General features: G+C 39.1%; 4 protein-coding genes and 1 pseudogene across 4 annotated transcripts in view; all 5 read left to right on the top strand.

Moving 5' to 3' along the window:
* Nucleotides 1–22,642, top strand: part of LOC115436298 (zinc finger protein 658B-like) — a 78,010-nt gene extending 55,368 nt beyond the window's left edge. The window contains exons 4-5 of the mRNA XM_030159134.1: nt 1,856–1,964; nt 22,563–22,642. Of these exons, the coding sequence (XP_030014994.1) occupies nt 1,856–1,964; nt 22,563–22,576 (123 nt within the window). The 3' untranslated portion in view covers nt 22,577–22,642. The remainder of the gene's footprint in view (nt 1–1,855; nt 1,965–22,562) is intronic.
* LOC115435836 (uncharacterized) overlaps nt 1–27,363 on the top strand; it is a 1,131,008-nt gene that overhangs the window by 91,575 nt on the left and 1,012,070 nt on the right. The gene's annotated exons all lie outside the window — the stretch shown is intronic.
* The window catches only part of LOC115436291 (zinc finger protein 239-like), an 887,505-nt gene that overhangs the window by 124,137 nt on the left and 736,005 nt on the right, over nt 1–27,363 (top strand). The gene's annotated exons all lie outside the window — the stretch shown is intronic.
* Nucleotides 2,021–12,620, top strand: LOC115436313 (zinc finger protein 239-like). The gene is made up of 2 exons (XM_030159157.1): nt 2,021–2,892; nt 12,610–12,620. Exons 1-2 carry the CDS (start codon nt 2,045–2,047, stop codon nt 12,611–12,613), a joined length of 852 nt encoding a protein of 283 aa, XP_030015017.1. The 5' UTR covers nt 2,021–2,044; the 3' UTR covers nt 12,614–12,620.
* LOC115436271 (zinc finger protein 420-like) lies at nt 14,135–23,479 on the top strand (annotated as a pseudogene).

The raw sequence follows: 27,363 nt of genomic DNA, 5'->3' as shown, positions 1-27,363 counted from the left end.
TGTTATCATTGTGTCATTTTTATTATGTAAATTGAGGGAGCAAAAGCAATATCATCTCAAGAAAATTGGCAGTCTGTATCGGTCATCGACTAAGGCTGATGAAAAAGAAAACTGGTGTCGGCATCGGCCCTAAAAAATCCACGTATCTACATATTTTCTTTCTTTTGGCTAGCGTTAGTAGCTAACGTTAGCTAGCTAGTACTAGTGCTAAACATTAGCTTATATAACATTACCTTTCTATATGTAACTTTAAAGCAAAATGATGTGTGTGTGTTGTCAGTTATGTTATCAACTAACCATATGGTATTTATTTTAACATAGCTAATTAAACGCTAACGTTACCCGGGTACAGTAATGTTAGCTTTATTGCTAAAACCCTTGTGTTTGCTAGCTACTCGCTCTCACCTCAGCCTCGTAGCTCTTTTTCATTGACACCTGAACTTTCCCTGTCAGACTTCCACCTGGCATTAAACTAACTATTATAAATCTAATAATAATAGTAAAATTGATTTATAAGCACCTTTCACGACACCCAAGGACACTGTAAATCAGAGGATAAAAAAAGACAATGCGTAGAATACAAAATAAATATATAGATAAAAGAGTACTTTCAATACATAAAAAATCCGACAGTCAGACATTTGGGATCAGAAATGTTCCTCGTTGCAGCTCAATGGGAACTGGCAACCTGGATGAACAAACACTACTGACTTTGTGATTGGGAGATAGGTGATGGGCGGAGCATCAGACCAAAACACAACCTGACAACATGATTCCTTCATTTTTGGTGAATTCAGGGCCCTTTTCTGATTCCTTGGAACATAATTCTTCCATACAGCTCCTTTAACTCTTAGAACTCTATTTGAGTTCTGACAGATCAGATCTCTTTCAGCCGACTTTGGGAAGTCAGCAAAGTAAATGGTAAATGGACTGAACTTATATAGTGCATTTTCTACACCTTCATGGTGCCCAAAGCGCTTTACAATTCCTCACATTCACCCATTCACACACACACACTCATACACCAGCGGGCGACTGCTGCCATGCAAGGCGCTGCCTGGCCCTAATTGGAGCAATTTAGGGTTCAGTGTCTTGCCCAAGGACACTTCGGCATGTGGACAGTTGTAGCCAGGATTCGAACCGCCAGTACTTTGGTCGTTGGACAACCCGCTCTACCAACTGAGCCACAGCCGCCCAAAGTAGGATGTGTGTGTGTGAAAAAGGTGACCAGTTCCTGGACTCCAGCCACTGCTGTTTACATTAGAGCAGGGGTTTGGGCACCAAAGGGATTTGTGATGTCACACTAGTCATCAACGGAATAATAATAATAACAATAAAATAATAATAATAGAAAACATCTGACAGACAATAGGGCCTTTGCAGCCAATTCTCAGGCCTTGGGCCCTAATAATACATTGAATTGGTCTGACTTTACTTTCAATGACCAAACAAAACAAGTTTTTGCCGAGTTTTGTGATTCTGTAACTATTTAAAGAATCTGCCAACACTGGAGACAACCTGACATTTTTCATCATCAATTTCTCTTATTATTTGCTTTTTCTGGTCTCATACAGGAAACACATCTCTTAAGGAGAACCCATCAAATATTGGTTGTTTTGAAAATGTCCTGTCGATGACCTAACGAGTTAATTTTGTCTATCTGCTTAATCTGGTCCTGAAGAGATGTGTTTATTCTGTTCCATTCCATTGCATTTCAGTGACCACCTCGTCTTCTTTCTCTTTGTTTTGATGTAGAAAGAAGCCGAAGGTGGATTTTAAGTGAAACCTAAAAGTTGTATCAGGAGAAGATCACCTGATTCCAGCAAATATGGAAGGAAAACTGACTTGTGACCAGTGTGGGAAGACTTTCACCCAAGCGTCTACCCTTAGGACACACCTACGCATCCACAGTGGAGAAAGACCATATGAATGTGAGCAGTGTGGGAAGACTTTCACCCAGAAGAGTAATCTTGAGAAACATCTACACATCCACAGTGGAGAAAGACCATATCACTGTGAAAAGTGTGGGAAGACTTTCACCCACATGTCTACCCTTAAGGCACACCTACGCATCCACAGTGGAGAAAGACCATATGAGTGTGAACAGTGTGGGAAGACCTTCACCCGCATGAGTAGCCATAAGACACACATACGCATCCACAGTGGACAAAGACCATATTGCTGTGAACAGTGTGGGAAAACTTTCAACCGCATGAGTAGCCATAAGGCACACATACGCGTCCACCGTGGAGAAAGACCATATCACTGTGAACACTGTGGGAAAACTTTCACCCAGATGAGTAACCTTAAGACACACTTACGTAGCCACAGTGGAGAAAGACCATATGACTGTGAGGAGTGTGGTAAGGCTTTCACCACCAGGAGTAACTTGAAGAAACACCGACGCATCCACAGTGGACAACGACCATATTACTGTGAACAGTGTGGGAAAACTTTCACCCAGATGAGTGACCTTAAGAAACACCTACGTGTCCACAGTGGAGAAAGACCATATGACTGTCAACAGTGTGGGAAAACTTTCACCCTGATAAGTAACCTTAAAAAACACCTACATGTCCACAGTGGACAAAGACCATATGACTCTGACCAGTGTGAGAAAACTTACACCCAAGTAAATGGGCTTAAGAGACACCTACGCATCCAGAGAGAAACGCACCGAAACAGTTTGAGTGTTACCAATGTAAAGAAAGATTCTTGCAACACTCTGCACTCTCCTACCATCAACACAGATGTGAATCATCGTCTGGACCAAACAGTACCTCAGCATCAGATGACAATAAGAAACGCAGTGTCTGAACCAGCAGCACCGACTTCTTCTGACAAGAACATCAAGCTTAAAAACCTCCAGATCTGGCTCCATAGAGTCCAGATGTAAGGCACACCTATGCACCCACAGAGGAGAAAAATCATAACACTGTGACTGGTGAGGGAAGACTTTCAGAGGTAGGTAGGTAGGTAGATAGATAGATAGATAGATAGATAGATAGATAGATAGATAGATAGATAGATAGATAGATAGAGGGAAATTTAGGTATTCAGCAGCTTTGCATACAGCACATTACAAAAAACAGACAGACCCACACAAAACAAACCAAAAAGTGGGTTCGTAACCAGGTTGACATTAAAGTTAGTATACACGCTTTAAAATACTCTTGCTAAAAAACTCCCTCTAAAACAGCTTCAGAATCAGAATGGCCTTTACTGTCATTTGACAGCACAGAGTACATCAAACAAAATTAATATCAATGATGACATCGAGCCGCTGCAACTTCAGTCGGGCCGCCACAGAACCCTTTTTTTTAAAATTTGCAGTGAAGAACAGAGGATAACGCAAACACAAACATAAGACATCACACATGGACACATGTTGGAACGTTTTCAATGAATTTGGTAGGATTTTGGGGACAGGGTGAAAAAACAGAGTTTGTGGGCAGACAGGTTGGAGTGGGGAGGGGGAGAATGTGTGTGTGTTGTGTGTGTCCTTGGAGGATTGTGTGCAAAATAAGAGACACAATAGATCCATCTGTCCTTCAGTTGTTGTCAGTCCTTATCAGTTCACTCCCTACTGTGTCTTGATCATGGAAATGTTTTGGCTGCAGGGGGAGTAGATTAGAGCACAGGTGTCAAACATGCGGCCCGGGGGCCAAAACTGGCCTGCCAAAGGTTCCAGTCTGGCCCGCAAGATGAATTTACAAAGTGCAAAATGCAAAAATTACCCTGAAGATATTAACAGTCAAGGGCATCAAACTCGAAAATAACAGCATAATAACCTAGAAATAATTAGTCCAAATTTTCTTCTTGGTTTAATGTGAAAAAAGAAAAATGGCATCATGTCTGTAAATAATGGCAACACCAATTTTTTCTCTTCTATTTGTTGCAAAGAACATTAAATTCTGATATCCTTTAACAAGAAAATGTCAATAACCTGAACTAGGGCTGCACGATTTTGGCAAAAAAAAAAAAAAAAAAAATCCTGATTTTTTTTTTTTTTTCCTCTGAAAACTCGATTTTCAATTTCTATTTTTGGATAAAACTACAAAAGGCAACAAAAGTCAGCATGTCGTTTTTGTGAGCAGCCCACAATGCAAGGCACTACTCTGACCTCAAATCTGTGATGGTATCATGTGGTGAAACCACAGAAGTTTAGTTTTTCTTAGTTAAATCTTTATTGAATGAAGTAGAGTATACAAACAATGTATACAACAAGAAAATAACATAAGTTTGTTAGGGGGAATACACTATAATACAATGTCCAAATCAGAGCAAATACTTATGTTTTTTTTAGAGCCTTTATGTTTCCAGATTTATCTAACAGCTTTAAATAAAGTTCAACATCTTTCAAAAAATAAATATTTGGTTTTGTGTTACAGAACTTACATTTGTGAATGAAAAATTTAGCAAGTAAGAGGACTAAATTAATTATTAATTTTTTTTTATTTTTTCTTTTTTTTCTTTTTGGGGTATCTGGGCCCACAGAGGTGATACCAGTGTAAGTCAGTGACAGGCATCAGTTGTGCGTGCGTGCGTGCGTGCGTGCGTGCGTGGACCACAGAATGTGAGTGATCCCCATGTGGTTCTATTTAAACTGGGGGATCCGTGTGTGGAACAGACCGACCCAGGACACACTGGAGGGATTCTATCTGTGGAGCTGGTGGATGTGTGTGGGCAGAGGCCTGTGTGGGCTCCTCTGCTGAGGCTGATGACCCCGAGACCCGGACCCGGTTCAGAAGAAGACAGTACGGTACGGATCCGGGACAACGGAAGATGAGTGATCCACATGCAGTTATAGTTCAGTTGCGGGATCCGTGCGTGAAGCCACGGCTTATATTGGTATAAGTACTGCGGGCTCATGAACACATTTAAAGTCCAGTCATTACACGGACTTCTGTGACAGACCGCTGTCACTGATAGGAGGAGGAGCCTACGGTAGCCCGGAAGTGCGCGGCCCGGAGGCGCGAGAGAGATGAAATTGATTTTACGTTTTCCCTTTTTTAAAAATCGTCCTAATTAAAAAATCCGATTTCGATTTAAAATTGATTAATCGTGCAGCCCTAACCTGAACAAATATGAACAACCTGGAATGTCCAAAGAAAAATAAGTGCAATTTTAACATTATTCTGCCTGTTTTGAGTCTTGGTAGATCTGATCTGTAATGCACATGTAGAAATCATAAGTTGAGGCAGAATATTGATAAAATTGTACTTATTTTTCTTCTGAAATTTCATCTTTTTCAGGGTGTTCACATCTTTTTTGTTTTGGATAGAAATAGTTTTATCATTTAATATTATTTTTTGCACTAAAAAATTTGGAGTTGTCATTATTTATAGGTTATTATGCTATTATTTTATTGGTCCGGCCCACTGCAGATCAAATTGGGCTGAATATGGCCCCTGAAAGAAAATGAGTTTGACACCCCTGGATTAGAGAAAAATCCAGCTGCTTTTCCTCAGCTCTCAGGGGAAACAATTTGACCAGGGAAAACTTGATTTCTGCTTAATTTAGTTTTAACTCACATTTTTGTTCTAACCTGGCCTCAGCATTACTCCTCTCTTCAGAGCAGTCACGTCTCTACACAGTTCATCCATTTTTCCTCTCAGTCCCGCTGTTTGCCGAAGCCCCTCCACCGTCTGACCAGCGATGTAATCCAACTTCTTATGCGAGTCCGCAGCTTGTCTGGCCAGGTCTCACACACTATCCCCCAACTGCGTCACCACCCATTGTAATTCCTTAACTTTGTCACTCACCGCTCCAAAGTGCTCCTTAATTTCAACCGACAGCAGCGGGGTCTCTTTGCATTTTGCTGTCTTTCCAATTTTGCGATAGACTGGGGCAACTCCAAGACCAATTAGAAGGTGTCCCGCTATCATAAATCCAAATAAGTAGAAGTCTTCGATATCCTCCACCAACAGAACTGACAGACACACCACCCTCCACTTGTCCCAAGCGTCAATGGTGTATCCGGCTGCGAAAGTTCCGTCAGGGCAGGCGGGCCCCATCTTCCTGGGTGAAAAAATCTTGTCAATTGTGCTGAGTGACCAGTTGATCAGTTCCATATTTGCTGTTCGAGAGCTCAACAAGCAGGGGATCCAAAAGTTAAAGTAAGTCAGACGGGACAACTGCAAGGGAGAATCAGTAGGAAGCAGAGTGGGGGAGGAAGAAACAGCAGGACAGCTCAGAAAACATGTCTGCTCTCTTCGAAGGACAGTCAGAAAGACTTTTGAATATGTTGACACATTTCAGAGCAGTGATAGAAAGTGAAACAGTGATTGAAATGATCTATGGTGGTCTGAAAAGTAGGTGTAGTCCAACTACAGAAGGTGCTTTGGTGTTTTACAGCAGGGGAGTTAAACTCATTTTAGTTCAGTTCCACATTCAGCTAAATTTGTTCTGAAGTGGGCCAAACCAGTAAAATAATAACATAATAATATATAAATAATGACAACTCCAAATTTTTGTCTTTGTTTTAGTGCAAAAAACCCATTAAATTGTGAAAATACTTACTTTTATAAACTATCCAAACAAAAAAGATGTGAATAACCTGAAAAAACTGAAATTTCTTAAGAAAAATAAGTGCAATTTTAACAATATTTTGCCTCAACTTATCATTTCTACATGTGCATTATGGATCAGTAATATATTAATATATAAATAATGTCAACTCCAAACTTTTCTCTATGTTTTAGGGTGAAAATAAAGTAAATTTACATTATGAAAAGGTTTACATCTACAAACTATCCTATCAAAAGATGCAAATAACATGAACAATCTGAAAAAAATAAGTGTAATTTTAACAATATTCTGCCTGAGTTTATCATTTACACATGTACATTAGAACTTACAGATCACAGTGGATCTACAAACACACAAAACATTTAATAACAGGCAGAATATTATTGAAATTGTACTTCTATTAAGACATTTCAGGTTATTCACATTTTTGCAAAATTATGCTTTGTTTCAGTGTAAATACATGAAAATATTTTCATTTACAAACAGAAACATTTGGAGTTGTCATTATTTCTATGTTATTATGATGGTATTTTACTGATCCTGCCCACTGGGGATTGAATTGTTCTGAATGTGGAACCTGAACTAAAAGGATTGTTGATATCTTCAGTGTAATTTTTGCATTTCACAAATTCATCCCGCGGGCCGGACTGGACCCTTTGGAGGGCCGGATTTGGCCCATGGGCCGCATGTTTGACACCTGTGTTTTCCAGTGTCTTCGTATCAGTCCTAATGTGGTCCTGACAGAGACCCAGACCCCCCCTGACCACTCAGTGATCAGTTGTCCAGTCTGATGTCCAGGGGGATGACAGAGTTCCTGAGCCTGTTAGTGGAGCAGGTCAGAGACAGCAGCCTGGAGCTGAACACACTCCTCTGTCTGATCCCAGTCCTGTGCAGAGGATGCTGGGGGTTGTCCAGGATGGACACTATCTTCTCCAGGGTCCTTCTCTCTGCTACTGACACCAGGGAGACTAGCTCTGTGCTCCCCACTGAGCCAGCTCTCCTCACCTTGTCTCAGCCTTGTCTGCATGATGTTCTCACTGTCACGTTCACCACAAGAAGTTGATGTACCCATGTGATAAGTGCACCGAGATCCTCTGGTCGTCCAACTTTTACAAGTGTCACCAACAGACTCATACTGCACAGAAACCTTACCAGTGCAGATTTTGTGACAGATCTTTGATCACAGGTTCACAATGTCCTAAAGAAGAATGTGGCAAAACTTTCCACAGAGGACACAAACTGAACATACTGCTACTTATTGACTTTGTGGACATTTAATCAGTCACTTGTTGTGATTCTGTTGCTGGTTGGGGTTCTCACCTGTTCATTGTTCACAAATGAAACCAGCTGCTCCTGTCACAATTTTCCACAATAGTTCTGTGCAGTTTAAGTTGAATAAAGGCAACACCGCCACAGCTATAGAATGACAGAAAGCAAAGTATTGCAGACCGCCTTTCTTTTTTCCAAATGTTACTTTTTATTATGTATATCCAACATACTGTGGTGAGATTTTTATACTACTTTTTCCAAAATTACATTTTTATTGCATGTAAAGTTTGGGACTTGGAGATTTTAGGCATTTGATCCGTGACCACAAAGTTAGTGTTTTTTTGTTTTTTTGATGGTTTTATTTGGAACTGGATAATGAAAATTACAGAAAGTAAAGATATTTATACGTACTTTAAGGTACCTTTTCCGAAATGTTTGTAAATTATAGATAACTATGTGAACTTTGCATGTATTTTTCTTTGATCCATTACCGACAACTCTCTTACTTGCACTAAATATTCTAATAATCCATCCTGAGCACATGGTTCCATAACATTGAAGCTTACCCAAATATGGGTATAAATAAATAAGCGGACAAGTGTACAGGTGTAGTGTACAAGTTATTTACTTATACAAGCGTATAAGTAAATAAGCGTACACAAATATGAATTAACATCAACTTATGTATTGATGAAGAACAGGGTGGGTCAGAATTACTCACATTTATTCCCTTTTTAGAATTTATTAGGTGTATGGAACAAACATTGGGTGCATGTCCAACAGAAATTTTGGTTCCAGTGAATTATGTAGAATTTTTTTTATCCAGTTTCCTTCAAAACGTCCTCACTAGAATACCTATGTGATTTCATGGCCTATAGGTACCTATAGGAAGTAGTGGTTTTCTTCTGCTGCCATGCAGAGTGGTGGCTTCCTCACACTCCTACCAAATGAGGTAGAGAATTGGGTGGAGGCTTCTGTGTCTGACTTTATCTGATCGACTGAGTGTTTGAGTTCCCTCCTGAGGAGATGAGCAGTGAGACTGAAGTTCCAGCAGAATGCACAAACTGTCATCTTTTGTTAGCAATGAGAAAAGAAGAACATTAAGGTACTCAATATGACCTTTTTCTTGTATTAGCTATGTTGTATAAAATAAAGTTGGAATTGGAAACTTAATCTGTTTTTTTTTTCTTCCAACAAAATACTCTGTACTTCTGAGACTATAGTTCAGTGGTTCCAACCTTTTTTACTCCTGACCCCATTTTAATATCATAGATTTCTGTCCACCCCAGACATTCAAAACAGAGACTTTTTTTTTTTTTTTTTGCTAAAATGAATTAGTTTTTGATCCTGTAATAGTTTTCTATTGTCTGTTTCAAATCCAGGTTAATGTTAGAGGACATTTAGTCTATATAATGTATATTATTGTGGATGGAGGCAGTAAATCCAGGTGTAGATTACTGCACAAAGGGAGAGTTGGATTTTCCTTGGTCAGGATATGTACAGTCAGTCCAGCTGTGATTTACAAGGAGGACAATTAATACTGAAGAAACAAGAACTGAAACTATGAATTATGAAAGAGCTGCAGCATCTGAAACCGACCACAATGAACATTTGACAGAGAAACAGAACCACAGAAACAGAACCACAGAAACAGAACCACAGTGCTGCAGTTTCACAACCACAGTTTGTCTGATATGGATTGGGATTGGCTCTGTCAACTCAACACAGAATTTTATAAGTGGGTCATTCCATATAATTTCATCAAGTGGTCCCCACCTGACCCTCTCAAATTTTTCTAAATTTTTTACATACTTCTAGTACATTATATGTGATGGAAAAATCCAAAATTTCAAGGCTTGACTGTAAATAGTTCCAAAGTTATGACCTTTTGAAGTAGGTAGGGGGTACCCTAAAATAGTGACCAAAATTAAGACTTAAAATTTTCAGTTCTTTCCAGGCTTCTATAACTTCTGAACAACAAGAGCTAGAGGTCTGAAATTTTCAGAATCATTTCACAGGAATCTATAGTCCTAAGAAATGTGAAAATATTTACTTAAAATTTATAATTGCATGTTACAGAGAATGACAAAGTTGAGATTTTATCCATTGCAAACTTCTAAAATGCTACTTTTGGCCACTCATTACACAAAAATTAATCATCATATTCTTTAGAAATTTTATGTGCTATGTGTTGGCTACTTAGGGAATGGATCTGTGTAAAATGAAGGTCCTATGTTATGTTATGTATGATGTATGAACAGCTTAAAATCAGAAATATCTATCCGACCTTCGGATTCAAAGGTCAATATCAGCATGTGGGATAGATAGAATCACAAAATCAAAGACACCATGTCAAAGGACAGGAATTGCCCTACATTTTGACACCAAGCACAACTTGCTTCTGTAAATCCTTCTATGTTAAATGTTCAAATTAAATAGGGATGTTTTCGCCCTCATATTTTAGCCATATAACAGTAAATTTGGTGATTTTCAAGTGTTCAAATGTATGTATTGCAGAGTCAAGATATTAAGTACTTAGAAATTTTCAACAATATTTTGCAAAGGTGGTTCAGTTCTTCACCATTGTTCTCTTCAGTGCATGTTCTGCCTCTGACAGTTTTCTCTTTGCATACAAAGCTGTATCCCTACTGCTGACTTTTGCAGGCTTAAGGGGAGAACAGCTTAATGCTGTTATACTTTTATTTAGTTCAGAAAATGTATCTTCACTTGGTTCATAGGATGGATCTTCTTCAGTACTCTTAGTCTCAGTATCAGTTTCTCTGGCTTTAACTTTGGCTAGACATTTTGGACAAAGCTTTTGATGAGGTTTTATGTCCTTTCCCATTTTAGAACTTGAGTCATTTGTTGTTATAATACCCACTACACGCAAGGCCCCTTTCACAGACTTAGCGTGAAGGGAGAAAGGATTACAGCATGATTTTTGCAAGTGTTCATATTTGTCAAGATAAAGTTTCTTGTGGTGAAGACACACAGTCATACTTGAGGTTACTTTTGTGTCCATAAGTCCACATCTTGCAAAGAGTAGGTCATTTTCTTCTAGAGATTATTCAGATATTTTAAGAAGATAATCACTCCTGCAATAAGTTTTCTTGTGACATTCTGACTCATCAGACATGTGCTGTCCAACTGCACATGATGCAAGTTTGCTGGCCATGCTAGATTTAGGTTTTATTTCTCAACAGTGCTAACACTTTAATTATACTGCGCATATGTGGCACTAAAGAATTTTATAAATCCAAACTGTAAATATGCATGCTGTTCTATCTGACAGTCTATGACTAAGAACCAAAAATAGAAATGTTACTGAATACTGATGCTGGCATTGTGTGGTTTTCCAAGAACTTTGTGGTTACAAGGATCTAATGGGGTTATAATGTGGATATTTCAGTAAAACAATGTTGTGTACTATTATCACTATTATACATTATACTGTCATATAGATGCTAAAATATGAGGGCGGAAACATCCATATTTAATTTGAACATTTAACATAGAAGGATTAATAGAAGCAAGTTGTGCTGGGTGTCAAAATGTAGGAAAATCTGAGAGGGTCAGGTGGGAAATTTTCTTAACATCTGTTGATTTCAGGTGGAATGACCCTAATACGTTATTTATTTTATTTTTATCAATTACTGGAAATTTCAGGTGACCCCATTTGAATTTCAGGCGACCCCACGTGGGGTTCCGACCCCGAGGTTGAGCAACACTGTTGTAGTCTGTTTTGATCTATTACTCAGTGGGTAATTTGATCTGTTACTTTCTTTCACCCCAAATAAAATTTTAATTATGGTACATTTTTGCTCCAACACTAACTGGTGTTATAGAAACGCATATTAGTTAACATATTTAATTGTATTTTATGTGAAGTTTTGTCAGAAACGGGGCATTTTTGCCATTTGTGTAAGTAAAAAAAAAACAAAAACGGATTTTTTATGTGATCCGTCACCAGGCTTACTTTATTCATTTTTTATGTTTTGTTTTGTTTTACCACAAAAACATAATTTAAGTTAATTATTATCCCTGCCATATCAAAGTATTGATAAATACTTATCAAAATATGTTTATAAGTTTCTTTAGGTTATTTAGTTGAAACTGTATGCCCATTTGAACAGCAATGTGATGATGAGGTTTTGTATTGATAGGTGAATTGTCAACTGAATTGACAAATGACGCATGATGAGGTGTGTGGCACATTCCCCTAATTGAGTGGACACTGTGTTGGTGTGTGGCTTAATGGGGACATCTGGTGGACTTCAAAAATCATTGCAGGCTGCCTGGATTCAGAGTGTGGAGTGTGTCGCTTCAGTGGACGGTGGACACCAAATGATGAATTAATGTGTTTACTGAATAAAAGGAATTTAGATGTATTCCAATTAATTTGAATAGAAGCAAAATATTATAACTAATACGGTGTGTCAAATGCAGAATTAAGAAAACAAAATGTTAGAGTAAAACTGAAAATGTGAAATTAAAGGGAAAGTTTGGTCCAAATCCTTTTGGACATTGGAGTGCTTGTGGACTTGTTACTTGGGGGACAAGGCAGAGGGTTACACATTTGAATTAAGGAAAAGAAGTTTTTGCAGCAAGTTGAGTGACTGTGTGTATTTAAATAGTTTGTGAAACAAGCAGTATTTTTTAAATGTTTTGAAGTAATGGGATGTATTTTCATTTCATTTTCATTTCATTTATTTTGTTCAATTCAGTTTTATTTGTAGAACTCTAAATCACAACAAGGTTTCCTCACAGGGCTTTACAGAATGAGTTGGATCTGAAAACAAACAGCAGTAGATGAAGGAAATGGATGAATGTCCTGGGCACCCCCCCGTCCTTAGACCCTCCTTCTGGACAAAGAAAAACTCCAAAAACCCAAAAAGAGAAACCTGAGGGAGAAGCACAGTGAAGGACAGACCCACTCCCATGGACGGACAGACTGGAGATGCACCAGGACTGATGGACGTCCATTTACAGATGGAGTTCCAGTCTGGACAGATGCAGTAGGGTGGGGGCACATGAGGGGGTCCATCTCAGATCCCGTCTTCATTGGGCCCCAGGCGGCTACATCTGGAACAGTAGCCCCTCCTCCTGTCAGTATTCACTGTTGACATGTTGGCAATAGCAACAGAACTGAAGTGGATAGAAGAGATGCACATTCAAACTGTTGTTCTTGGCTCAGATTCATATCCTTCTTTAATGGAATTGCAGTCATTTACATCTGAGAGTAGGCAGGACTGAGTTCATGAAATATATGAAAACCTCCACAGACTGAATAACATGAATCATTTGATCCCATTTCTGTGGATACCAGCACACAGGAGAGGAAAAGGAAATGAGACAGTGGACACATGAGCTGAGAATGCTGTAAAACTAGAAGAAATGATGAACATCCCTTTGAGTAAATCTGAGGCAAAGGCAAGAATTAAAAGGAACATTTTCAAAGAATGGCAAAACAGATGGGATACAGGAAAAGAGGAAAACATCTGTATGCAGTTCAGCAGCAAGTGGGAACGGAGAGAATAAGCAAAAGGAGAAGAAAAGAAGAGACTGTCTAAACAAGGCTGAGGGTAGGACATACAAGACTGAAGAAAAGAATGAAGCTGATCAGGAAGCATCCGACAGGATTATGGAATTACTGCCAAGAAGAAGAATCAGTTCAACATGTTTGTATTCACTGTCAAAAGTACACCCAAGAGTGAAAGAGATTAAAAAGGAGGATTACATTATTACTATTATTATTATTAGTAGTAGTAGTAGTAGTAGTAGTATTGTTGTTATTATTACATTTTGTGTGTATAGTGCGGTGGCCCAGAGGTGCAACAGCCCAAAAAATTATCCAGTATAAGAAAAAAAGAGAGCAGCCCTAAAAGATATCCATGAACAGAAGAAAAAAAAAAAAAAACATCATCCACCTTTTCAATTAAGGGGGCACTGTTTACCTGAAAGGTCTCTTGCTTTAAAATTAAGGCCACCACAAAAAATAAAAGGATAGGCTGAAAATGTTTAAGGCTTTCAGCTAATGTGGCTAATGCTAACAAAAGTAACCCACTGGAAGTGGAGGTCGGTGAACTAAAATAAAGTTACTTTAAAAATATAGAGTGGAAAATTTTTTGGGCTGTTCTCTTCTTTTCTTATAGTGGATAATTTTTGGGGCTGTTGCACCTCTGGGCCACCGTAAATATAGATATATAACTTTTTTTTTCTTTTGTCACCGCTGCTCCACACTCCATCATAGTAGGGGGCGCTAATGCACCTTAACGCTAGGTGCCACCCGCCGTAAAAACTAAAGAAGAAGAACCAGTTCCGGTCCACTGCTCCACAATCAGTAACCTATCGACTTTGAAGCGTGTTTGGAAGCTTCAGTGTCTGAGGTAACATCACTGCACACAACCGTTGTGTCACTACTGTATGTATTGTTGTGTTAGTTGTGCTTTTGAGCAGTGGGGTTGACCACTGAAAGGACTGACTTTATTCCTTTGAAAACTTCCATTTTGGGGGAAGGTTTGGTGTTAGCATGGGTAGGCTACTTCCGGGACTGGTGCTAACTTTACCAGTTCATTCATTCTGAAATTGTTCTGAACTCGTAAGGAGAGACAATTGAGTATTTTCAGTTGGACTATTCTAGGACTGAGGTCCAAGCAGAAAACAGTGTTTATCTGTGAACACTGTGTGTCTGCCAAGCTCTGCTCTGAGAACACACACAATAAGGCATTCACCAGCGGATAGCAGAGCGGCTAACAGCATGCTAGCGTTAGCACGGACGACAAACTCATTCAAAACTCAACATGAACAAACTCAAACTCAACAGTATCCTTATAGGATGAGTCGGATCTTACAAACGCCAAGTGACAGAAGTTTGTCTTCCTTTAACTCACGAATAATAACTTTAATGAATGTGTTCCGACGGCGTTCCACTCAATGTAGGAACATCAGCCCCTCCAGAACCCAGAGGTAGGGCCAGATTTCATCCACCATTTTATACAAGCGGAGTTTATGGAAGTGTCACAGCTGTGTTTATATAGAAGGATCTGTCCAACTGTGTTTATATAGAAGGATCTGTCCAACTGTGTTTATATAGAAGGATCTGTCCAACTGTGTTTATATAGAAGGCTGTGTCCAACTCTGGACACCAGCTGTGTTCTGATGACGATTATGAGCTGTGACAGAGTCCGGCAGATCAGAAAAACACAGTTGATTTTATTGATGTTGAGTCTTTGTTCCAGAAACTCATTACAAGGACAGATATCATTAAAGTTTTAAAATGTGTTTGTTTTTCTTTTGGTGATATGGGTAGAGGAGGTGTCTGGTTCTAATCCTGACTATAATCTCTGTAGGATAATCTTTGGACAGATTTTTCCTTTTTAATGATAAAGGGAAGAGATTAGACATGAGGGCACCATGTAGGATTTAATCAGTGCATTTTTTTGTCCATTATAATTAATCTCATCTATAAGAAGTGACAGGAGCGCTGTCTGCTCAGTGCAGCTGGATCGTCGTGGGAGCTAGCTGACAGCTGAGTAGCAGGCAGCTAACAGGTGTTATAGTGATTTGACGTATATTCTATATTACATATAAGATTGTTTGAACTGTGTATTATATGAGACTGATTATAGTCCTATTAGACTACTGGTTATACTGCACTGTGTGTGCTCAAGGACACATGGACATCAGTTTTCGAAAAGAGGGGCTTTCTTACAGAAGTTTGTTCTTGTACTCCCACACATTCCATTCTAGCACACATGAGATATCATTGTAACAAAGAGAGAACATGATTTTTCTAAAATTAGTTTCATATAAGAGACAATGACAGGCTGTAGTCTGTGTGCACTCATGCAGACAGCGTTTCCATTTTTTATTCTGAGGACGAATGAACAGAGTTTTTTCCACAACACAGGCAGAAACAGCCAGGACAACCAGAGAGACAGCTGGCAGACACACCGAACCATCCTTCATCAGGGGGCTGGACATCACAAAATAGCTGGGGGGGGGGGCTGAAATCTGGCTCCATTGTGTCAGGTACTGATGCAAAGTCAGAAATGCCTATTTCTTCTAACCTTCTAACCAAAAAAAAAATCTTGACGTATGATGATTTTTATAGTAGTTTTTTGTGTGTGGACATTTTTGTCCATAAGGGTGAGCAAAGGGGTTTTTTTGAAGGAGGCACAAGGGTTAACAAGCAAATAATACAGAATTTGCTGACAGACTATATAGTCCCATTTAAACACAGATGTAGCTCATATTATACTCAGTCTAATCTGTGTTTGATATCTGTCCAGTCTCAGTGCTGTAGTGTGTGCAGAAGGGGTTCATGGGTTTGTCAGGTTAGAAGCAAAATGATTGAATTTTAAATATGTAGAAATTTTCCAGTTTGCACTTTTCAGACGGTCCCTAAACCTTCGCTCACTAACTGGCTCCATATTTGTGATAATGCCGTCTACTGATCGTTAAGGACCGTTTGTTTGGATGTAAACAGGGTTGTAGTTTCCTCTGTGTGTTACCAAAGCTGCATACAGCCGTCATTTGTGTCTCAATGATTATTGAGCCTCAAAGTGTGAATCAGTGAATCTCTTGCCAACTTTAGCGTGGTGAGTCTTTGCGTTCTTCACGTAGGCTGCATGTATCTCTGTATTGTATTGAAAGCCCTGAACCAAAACGGTTCCACCCTACTTTTCAGTCACCCAGTCGCCCCAGTTCTCAGTCACATTTAGTCCCTCCCCAGCCAGCATGTCCATGTGGGCCCCAGAAGGGTTCCATTTGGGCTGCATAGAAGGGTCCCATGTGGGTTTGTCCACAGTTTCCATGGTGACCACACATGTGTTTGACAAGATCAGAATCAGGAACAGAGATCTGAATATGTCATATTATTTATTCTTCACATTATTTATCCCACGATATTTATCTTTCATGTTATTTGCGCTACTGAAATTCTATGTTTTACAAATATCTTAGTTTGCAGTAGTTTTTATTTTTTAATGTAAATAACTGTGCCTTTTTCTGATATTTGTTGTTGTTTTACTGATATTTGTTGTTTTTTTACTTATATTTGTTGTCTGTCTGTAAATTCTTGCACTGAACTTTAGAGCTTTACCTCAGTTTTGTTGTACTTGCTACAATGACAATAAAGAGATTCAGATCTCTGATTCTGATTCTGCTCTGGTCAAACACGTGTGTGGTCACCATGGAAACTGTGGACAAACCCACATGGTACCCTTCTATGCAGCTCCAGATGGAACCCTTCTTGGGCCCACATGGACATGCTGGCTGGGGAGGGAACACTCATTAACTCCCTCTTCAGCCCAAACATTAGTGTGTGTGCTGCAGCTGCTCTTACACCTGTGCTGTGGCCGTCGACCTAACTTGACGTGGCTCTAGTGTGATTGGTTCGGTGCAGCGCTGCTTAATTCTGATTGGCTGTTCTTCTGTCTGTCTAAACATGGACCAATGAATTCTATTGAATTTGTATTGAGCATGCCTCATATAGAGCCCGACCAATAAGAGATTTTTGGGGCCAATACCGATATTGGGTACGGTTACATGATGTTTTTTTATATCCGATTTATTTTTCCAGAAGAAATTAATTCGGAACTAAACTATTTTCTCTTCTATTTACATGGAAATGTTAAACCCGAATAAAGGTTTACATGAGGTATTAATGAGGTAGATAAGTGAGCAGAAGGGTTTGTGCTGCAGTGCTCACGTTGCCTTGTTCTGGCAGCCCTTCTGTTAGCTTAGCTTAGCATAGTCACTGCATTTCCATGGTCACATGTAGCCAGTTTTTTAAAGCTGATTTGTTTGTCTTTTGTTAGTGAATTTGTGAAATCCGATTCTCCCTAATTATTTCTTTAGATCCGCGACTTACTGCACTCATACAATCTGTGGACTGTTGTGTTGATGGAAGTTGGAAAATCTTTTTGTTGGAAGGGATGCATGTGCTAACTTAGCTTTGCTTTACCGTTTTAGCTTTGCATTAGTTTTTATTTCCCAAGATTTTCTTACTGCAGTAAGTCACATGACCATGATTTGAGCCTCAGTTTGTGATCATATTGACCCCAGCAGACTAAAGGAATGATTAGGGAGAAATGAATTTTACAAAATCACTCCTAAAATACAACAGATCACCTCTAAAAGCCTGGCTACGTCTGACCAGAGGAATGAAGCCATTATGCTAAGCTAGGCTAAGCTAAGCTAACAGAAGGGCTGTGAGAACAAGGCAATTGGTGCACTGCAGTGCAAACTGATTTGCCCACTTATCGAACTCATTAGTGCATGACAAATGAATTAATAAAAAACAAGTGTTGAACTGTTCCTTCAGGGTTTTCCAGGCTGGTAGATCCCATCAGAATAGCCCACTGGAACGGTTTGGGTTGACTAGACTGCATTGCATATTCTTCCGCCAGCGCAGAATGTGTGTGTCATCATGACAGGACAAGACAACGAGCATGCGCAGAATGGAAGGAATAAAGTCCAAACGGAATAAAGGGTTTACATGTCCGAGGAAGAATTTAGTTCGGAATTAAAAGGGGATTAAACCAGTGACTTTATTCGGGTTTAAATTTAATCCAAACTATTCTTTTTCAACTGGAATAAGGTGTTTACATGGTCATCTTAAATAGGATCTAACGTTTAATCAGATTAAACCAGGAATAAAAGTTGTCATGGAAACGCATGGATTGGGGGCAAAAAAAAAAAGCCGATATCTGATATATCAGCCAAAATCTGATGTATTGGCCAATAACCAATATATGAAATCAAAGCATTGATATACACAGGATATATACTGTACATGAACATAAATTCATATAATACCCAAAATATGATTCAACACAAAGAAGCAGAAGGCTACTAAATTAAAATAAGGAACTTTAATTAGTAACACTGGCGACATAAGGACTGGAAACTCACTGATAAATAAGAAAAGGCAAACTGTAAACTCAATGATATAAGAAAAGCAAACTGTAAACACAATGATAAATCAGTAAATTTGTAGTGTTCTTTGCTTTGCAGGGCTCTAGATTGTGACTGAAATGGGCGCATATGCGCCTATAATTTCGAATGTGCAACTTAATATGAAATCAGGGTCGCACTGGTGCGACTAGGGACGTAATGATGACCGGTATAATGATAAACCACGTTAAAATTTCCGACAGTTAGTTTTACTGTTTAAATTCTAATTATTATGATAACCACGTTTGATTACTGCACCTAGAAAACTCACAGTACTGTTCATTTCCAGGAGAAGCAGCGGTACTTCAGGCGTGTGTGCACAGTTTGGAATGTTTGGCCTCTGAAAACATGGTGAAGGCACCTGCACCGACAGCTGCAAAGATTCGGGGATAGCGGCTCCCGCACGGACCCGGTCTGTTGGAGCATGTGAGTGCACGGACCTGGTCCATTGGAGCGCGTGTGCACGGACCCAGTCGGTCTAAACAAGGACTGCGCACGGACTCAGTCCGTCCAAGCAAGCGAGTGCACAGACCCGGTCCATGCTAGTGTTACCCCCTCCCCGGCCCCTACTGATTCAGATCCTCACCTAACATTGAAACCGTCTGAATATAGATCCTCAAGACAAACTCATGTCAGTTCAAATGAGCCCAAATGAGTGAGTTTTAACTGTACAAAGACATATGATGTGTGTGAAAACCAAAGGAGAGGAGGTTTATGAACTGAAGGACATTCAACAGGAAATCCACTGACTGACCTCCAGAAGAACTGGACCAGAGGACACTGTTGTGGTTGGTCTGTCACTGACCAGGAGTGAACCACTGACCAGTCTGGATCAGACCAGCCTAACATGTTTTAAAATCCTCCTTCTTTCAGAATATTTACATTTGTTCATTAAATAGTTCAGGAAAATATGACTGTGACATATACACTGACTGTCACTGAATGATTTGATCTGGAAAATGTTCAAACAAACTCCACTATGACCTGTCCAACTACTTTTTTTCACACTCAAAAACACCTCAGGAATCAATAGGAGAATTGATAAGATTGGATTGATAAGCAGAACTGATAATGGCATTGATATTGATCAAATCCTATCAGTTCCACCCCTGGTGCAGATATCTCTTGTGTCCATAAGGTGCCAACTTTAATCACATTTGTATGTTTGTTGTTTACATGTAATTACTTGAATGTTTCTGCAACAGAAAGTACAATGTGCATGTTACTTTATTAGTTTTTTCAAAATACAACTTGGTTATATTATTTCAGTGTTTGTATAAGTACTTTTTGAATATTTTGAACACATTTCAACAATACCGCGATATAATAATAACCGTGATATGAAATGTTCATATCGCCAAATCCCTACTACCAATCAATATAGGACTTTAATGCAGCAGAATTATGTTTTTTTTCTTTTGTAATCTATTCAAACACCTTATTCCAGGTTGTTAACATTGATTAGTAAGGGTATTACTTGATATATCCACAAGAGTTTTGCTTTGGCCCCAACTTTATAGTGGTGCTCCTAGATTTTTGCTGGTGCACCCAACTTTTTGGAGTTGGGAGCACCAGTGCTCCTAAGTCAAAAAGTTAGTCTAGAGCCCTGCTTTGCTGGTGCTGGAGCCCTGCCTAACTCTTGCCCTGCAGATGTTGCATCGAGCTCCTGTGGAGTCTTTTGTGAAGTGGCTCCACACCTTACTCTTCCCCTCTGCCTGTGAAATGAAAACATATATGTACATTTAATGCATTTTGGTTATTAGCATAGAACTTGATTCTATAGTTGCCCATTTTAAAATAAAAACAAGTGGCTGCATTTAGCTGAAAGTGATAATACATAGGCTAATGTGAGGTGTTTTTAAACTAATACATGATGTGTTTTTAAAAGGCTTATTCACAAAAACATCTTACCAATATCAATTAGTCATATTTACTAGCTAATGAAAAGTTCCATCTGCAGCCACTGGGTATTTGCAAACAGCTCAAAAATAAATGTTGAAGCAAACATTAAAAAGTGGAAAAAAGTTGTCTACAAACAAAATAAGAAATAAAACATGCATCACGTTATTAAACTTAATACAAGGGACTAAACTACATTTTATGTAACAATGGAGCTGCTTTCAAAACATGCAATACATAAAATTACAACTAAATACATTACTTGGAACCTTTTCAGAATTATTTTAATGAAAACATTAACTTGTGAATTTATGAGCCCCGGTAAATCCTGCATGACAGTATGAAGTGAAGTGGGACGCTGTATAGTAGTCTGATATGAATGATGGACATGGGAGTTAACAGCTGCATATATCTGTATTTTACAAAGATGCAACTTACATAACTTTAAAACACTGTATAATAGTCTGATATTAGGTAATGGTGGACATGTTGATTAACAGTTGCATATGTCTTTGTTTATTTCACAGAGATGCAACTTACGTGACGTTAAAATGCTGTAACACACTCTAAAACTTGCATGAGAAAAGACTGGAATGTTCTCTTTGGCCTACCCAGACAGCGTGTTTCTAGGAGGACGTTTTTCTCATGGGGCACTAAAGTGTAGTGTTATATTGTTTTACAAAGTCACAGCTTACCACGGAGTAAAATAAATGCAGTTTCTTTCGCCGTTTCTCTCGTCTTCTCTGCTGCAGCCGAGTGAGTGTCAGTGCTGTTGGTGCACTTCGCCGCTCTGTGTGTGAGGGGGAGGGGCCAGGTATTCAGGCAGTGTGCAGCACACACACACAGGAACGGAGTGACAGAATCTCTGCGCAGCAAAAAACTTGAATTAATATATTGGGTACATATTGACCGATGTTGATTAATCGGTGATAAGCTATAATCGGCCCGATTAATTGGTCGGGCTCTAGTTGCATTCCATTGCATTTCAGTGACCACCTCTTCTTCCTTCTCTTTGTTTTGATGTAGAAAGAAGCCAAAGATGGATTTTAAGCTAAACCTAAAAGTTGTATCAGATGAAGATCACCTGATTCCAGCAAATATGGATGGAAATCTCACTTATGACCAGTGTGGGAAGAATTACACCCACATGCGTCAGCTTAAGACACACCTACACATCCACACTGGAGAAAGACCATATTCATGTGAGGAGTGTGGAAAGGCTTTCATCAGAAAGGAGGTGCTTAAAATCCACCAACGCATCCACACTGGAGAAAGACCACATAGCTGTCACCAGTGTGGAAAGGCTTTCACCACCAGGAGTTACTTTAAGAAACACCTACGGATCCACAGTGGAGAAAGACCATATGCATGTGACCAGTGTGAGAAGACTTTCACCAATATGAGTAATCTTAAGATACATCTACGCATCCACAGTGGAGAAAGACCATATGTGTGTGACCAGTGTGGAAAGACTTTCATCCCACCTGAATAGCTTTAAGACGCACATACGCATTCACAGAGGACAAAGACCATATCACTGTGAACAGTGTGGGAAGACTTTCACCCACATGACTAGCCTTAGGATGCACATACGCACCCACAGTGGAGAAAGACCATATAAGTGTGAACTGTGTGAGAAGACTTTCACCCACATGCATTCACTTAAGAGACACCTGCGCATCCACAGTGGAGAAAAACCATATAACTGTGAACAGTGTGGGAAGACTTTCACCCACATGCATTTGCTTAAGGCACACCTACACATCCACAGTGGAGAAAGACCATATAACTGTGAACAGTATGGGAAGGCCTTCGCCCAAATGTCTATCCTTAAGTCACACCTACGCATCCACAGTGGAGACAGACCGTATCACTGTGAAAAGTGTGGGAAAACTTTCACCCAGATGAGGAGCCTTAAGACACACCTACAAATCCACAGTGGACAAAGACCATATCACTGTGAACAGTGTGGGAAAACTTTCACCCACATGAGTGGCCTTAACATACATGTACGTGTCCACAGTGGAGAAAGACCATATCATTGTGAACAGTGTGGGAAAACTTTCACCCAGGTGAATGGGCTTCAAGCACACCTACGCATCCACAGTGGAGTAAGACCATATAACTGTGTACAGTGTGGGAAGACTTTTGCTCAAATGTCTACCCTTAAGTCACACCTACGAATCCACAGTGGAGAAAGACCATATGACTGTGAACAGTGTGGGAAAACTTTCACCCAGAAGAGTAGCCTTAAGACACACCTACGCATCCACACTGGACAAAAACCATATCATTGTGAACTGTGTGGGAAAACTTTCACCCACTTGAGTAATCTTAACATACACCTACGTGTCCACAGTGGAGAAAGACCATATCACTGTGACCAGTGTGGGAAAACTTACAACCATTTGAATGGGCTTAAGGCACACCTACGCACCCACAGAGGTAAAACACAATGAAACAGTTTGAGTGTTACCAGTGTGAACAAAGATTCTTGCCACACTCTGCTCTCTCCTACCATCAACACAGATGTGAATCATCGTCTGGACCAAACAGTACCTCAGCGTCAGATGACAACAAGAAATGCAGTGTCTGAACCAGCAGCACCGACTTCTTCTGACAAGAACATCAAACTTAAAAACCTCCAGATCTGGCTCCATAGAGTCCAGATGTAAGGCACACCTATGCACCCACAGAGGAGAAAAACCATAACACTTTGACCGGTGTGGGAAGGCTTTCAGAGAGAGAGAGAGAGAGAGAGATTTACTTACTTTATTAATCCTGAGGGAAATTCAAGTATTCAGCAGCTTTGCATACAGCACAAGACAAAAAACAGACAGACCCACACGAAACAAACCAAAAATCAGTGGGTTCATAACCAGGTTGACATTAAGGTTAGTATATACAGTATACTTTAAAATACACTTGCTAAAGAACTAAAGAACTCTCTCTAAAAGAGCTTCCTGTACAGTACTTTAAATAAAGACATCTGATTTCATGTACACGTCAGGGCAGTGATATAAAGTGAAACAGTGATTGAAGTGATCCAACTAAAGTTGGAAGTGATCCAATTGAAGTCCAACTACAGAAGGTGCTTTGATGTTTTCCAGTGTCTTCGTATCAGTCCTAATGTGGTCCTGACAGAGACCCAGACCCCCCCTGACCACTCAGTGATCAGTTGTCCAGTCTGATGTCCAGGGGGATGACAGAGTTCCTGAGCCTGTTAGTGGAGCAGGTCAGAGACAGCACCTTGTCTGAGCCTCGTCTGCATGATGTTCTCACTGTCACGTTCACCACAAGAAGTTGATGTCCCCATGTGATAAGTGCACCGAGATCCTCTGGTCGTCCAACTTTTACAAGTGTCACCAACAGACTCATACTGGACAGAAACCTTACCAGTGAAGATTTTGTGACAGATCTTTGATCACAGGTTCACGATGTCCTAAAGAAGAATGTGCCAAAACTTTCCACAAAGGACACAAACTGAACATACTGCTACTTATTGACTTTGTGGACATTTAATCAGTCACTTGTTGTGATTCTGTTGCTGGTTGGGGTTCTCACCTGTTCATTGTTCACAAATGAAACCAGCTACTCCTGTCACAATTTTCCACAATTGTTCTGTGAAGTTTAAGTTCAAGAAAGGCAACACCGCCACAGTTATAAAATGAGAGAAAGCAAAGTATTGGAGATGGCTTTTTTTTTTTTTTTTTTTTTACAAATTTTAGTTTTTATTATGTGTATCCAACACACTGTGGTGAGATTTTTATACTGCTTTTTCCAAAATTACATTTGTATTGCATGTAACGTTTGGGACTTGAAGATTTTAGGCATTTGATCCATTACCATGAAATTATTATTTTTCTTTTTCTTTTTTTTTTTTTCTTTTTGAGGGCTTTACTTGGAACTGAATACTAAAAACTACAGAAAGTAAAGATATTTATACCTACTTTAAGATACCTTTTACAAAATGTTTGTAAATTATAGATAACTATGTGAACTTTGCATGTCTTTTTCTTTGTTCCATTACTCACAACTCTCTTACTTGCACTAAATATTATAATAATCCATCCTGAGCACATGGTTCCATAACACTGAAGCTTAGCAAGTGTACACAAATATGAATTAACATCAACTTATGTATTGATGAAGAACAGGGTGGGTCAGAATTACTCAAATTTATTCCCTTTTTAGGCTACGTTTACACGGCAACACTAAGATCCAATTCCGCAAGGATTTCTCCTTTGCGTTATAAAATCATTCCGCGTTAAGACGAAGCCGCTATGATAACGATCTGCGTTCACATGAGTCCGCAAGGACGGCTGAATACGCTGTAGTGGCCATGCCAGACCAGTAGCTGGCGATGTAGAGCTGTAGTGAAACAGTGGCGGTAAAACACGCGCCTGCGCACAAACGATGTCCGGTTTAGACAGCCTTTAAATGAGAAGAAGAAGAATAGGCGGACAACACTATTTACAAACAACAATGGTGAGTGGTAGAACGAAGACGCAGGACTTCTTTGTCTGGACAGACGATGAAGTTGGGTTGTTGCTGGATGTGGCCCTGAATTATAAAAGTTAGCAGCACGTATTTTGTTCTGACACCGGCCATTGTTGTTGTGGTTGTTCGTTCTTTTTCTGCAGCTTTATTGTGTCATAGAGGCTGGCAAACCAGCTTGGAGGCTTGGAGCAGTGAGACTGAAGTTCCAGCAGAATGCACAAACTGTCATCTTTTGTTAGTAATGAGAAAAGAAGAACATTAAGGTACTCAATATGACCTTTTTCTTGTATTAGCTATGTTGTATATAATAAAGTTGTATTTGGAAACTTATGTTTTTTTTTCTTTTTTTCTTCCAATCAAGAAGAATCAAGGCCGAGCGCCCAGGAGCTGCTCAGGCATCCCTTCTCCCAGATCCTCTGATGAAATCTGCCCGGACCGTGAACTTTAACCCAGACGGAACCGGTCCAGGGGTCAGTGTTAAATCCACAGAGGTATTGGAGTGAAAACCCAAACACATGCTCTTACAGGAGTCACCAGCAGGGGGAGACAAAACACAGATGAGGAGGTTTGACAGATGCAAACACACACTCCTGATGTTCTCCTTCAGAATCAGCGTCTTTCAAGTCAAATCCACTCAGTTGTGTCTTCATTCATATCCTCTACTGTGTTTAGATTCACTCACTGAGCAGTTTTGAGGAACGCCACGAAGCTCTGAAAAGTTTTCAACAACATTTTCAAGCTGCCTAATCATAAGAAAAACTCATCTGTTCAGTGAATGTGGACAAATGCTCACTTTGTACAGTGTTAATGAGACGGAGTTGTTCTTTTTTCACTTCTGCTGATTGTTTTTATCGCTGTCTCTTATAAATCAATGAAAGCTCCACCCTTAGACAACTCTTCATATCTATGAACCTTCATGTCTAATGACTAATAGTAGCTCCACTGGAGTTTAATGAAGAGGTTTATTGTTTTTCAGGTGAACATATCAGACAGAAATTAGTATCAGATAATAAATAACAACACAAACCTAATGAGACAAACCTGAAAATGGAGAAAAATGTGAAAATAATGATAAAATATGTTACTTCTGTTAGTTTTATACAGGTAAAGATGATTATCATGACATCAAATAGAATAGCCTTTACTGTCATTATGTTTTCCAGTCAGTGCAACAATATAAATAAAAAGCCAATACGTCTGAAAATAAAATGAAAACTAGTAAAATAAGAAAATCAATTATAGCATTAAAAAAATAAAGTCAAGTGGGAAATCTCCTAAGTTTAAAATGCACCGTATAGTGATATTGACCCACACAAGTTGAGACACACACAAGATTACACTGTTAAAAAAAAAAACAAAAAAAAAAAAGGGAAACAACTTGCAGCTATGACTGCCAAACAAAAGCCATAAAATTAAGGTAAAATAACCTAAATCAAATGAAGAGCAAACACATTAAATTTATATAAAATTTCATTAAGAGTTTTGGAGAAAAATACCATTATTTTACAGAAATTTTCCTAAAATATTACGATCAAACACTGTTCATAAAGTGACAGTGCTAAGAGTTTTGCAGAAAAAAATACCATTATTTTACAGATTTTTCCTAAATTATTATGATCAAATGCCTTCAATAAACCTTAAATACTACATTTAAAAATGGTCAGATGACTGGCAGCAACGGCTGCCAAATAAAAACTGGAACATACATATTAAACTGAAAACATACTTAGGAAAATACAGAATAGATACATCTAAAGATGTTCACTGTTTCAATTAAACTGGGTGGGGAACTTAATTACAAATTAAAAACACACCACTGTTATTTCTAAAACACTTTTATTTCATTTATTCAGGTGTAAATTTACAATATCAAATAATTATTCAAAAACAGTTCTTCAGAGCTCCCAGGTGTCAATCTGATCTTTTTGCATTTGTATCATGATGAGGTCATACTTTCACCTTTGAACCAGGTGCAGAGCTGTTGAGCTGAGAGGCTGTGGTCTGCTGTTTTTAGCTTGTATTTCCCAATTCAGTTTTATGTTGTTTTCCACAATATTGGCCAAATGCCTGAGGGCTCTGTAAACTTTAGCTCTGGTCATATTTGTGGACAAGCATAACAGTTTTTTTTTTTTTTTTTAATGTAGAATCCTTTAATTTAGAATCTATCCAGTGTATAAAATAAAATCAAAACATGCAACAACAGGT

Source organism: Sphaeramia orbicularis, chromosome 16 (assembly GCF_902148855.1).
Source record: "Sphaeramia orbicularis chromosome 16, fSphaOr1.1, whole genome shotgun sequence".
NCBI lineage: Eukaryota > Metazoa > Chordata > Actinopteri > Kurtiformes > Apogonidae > Sphaeramia > Sphaeramia orbicularis.
The sequence above is the reverse complement of the archived record's forward strand: the minus strand, read 5'-3'. Positions and strand labels throughout refer to the sequence as shown.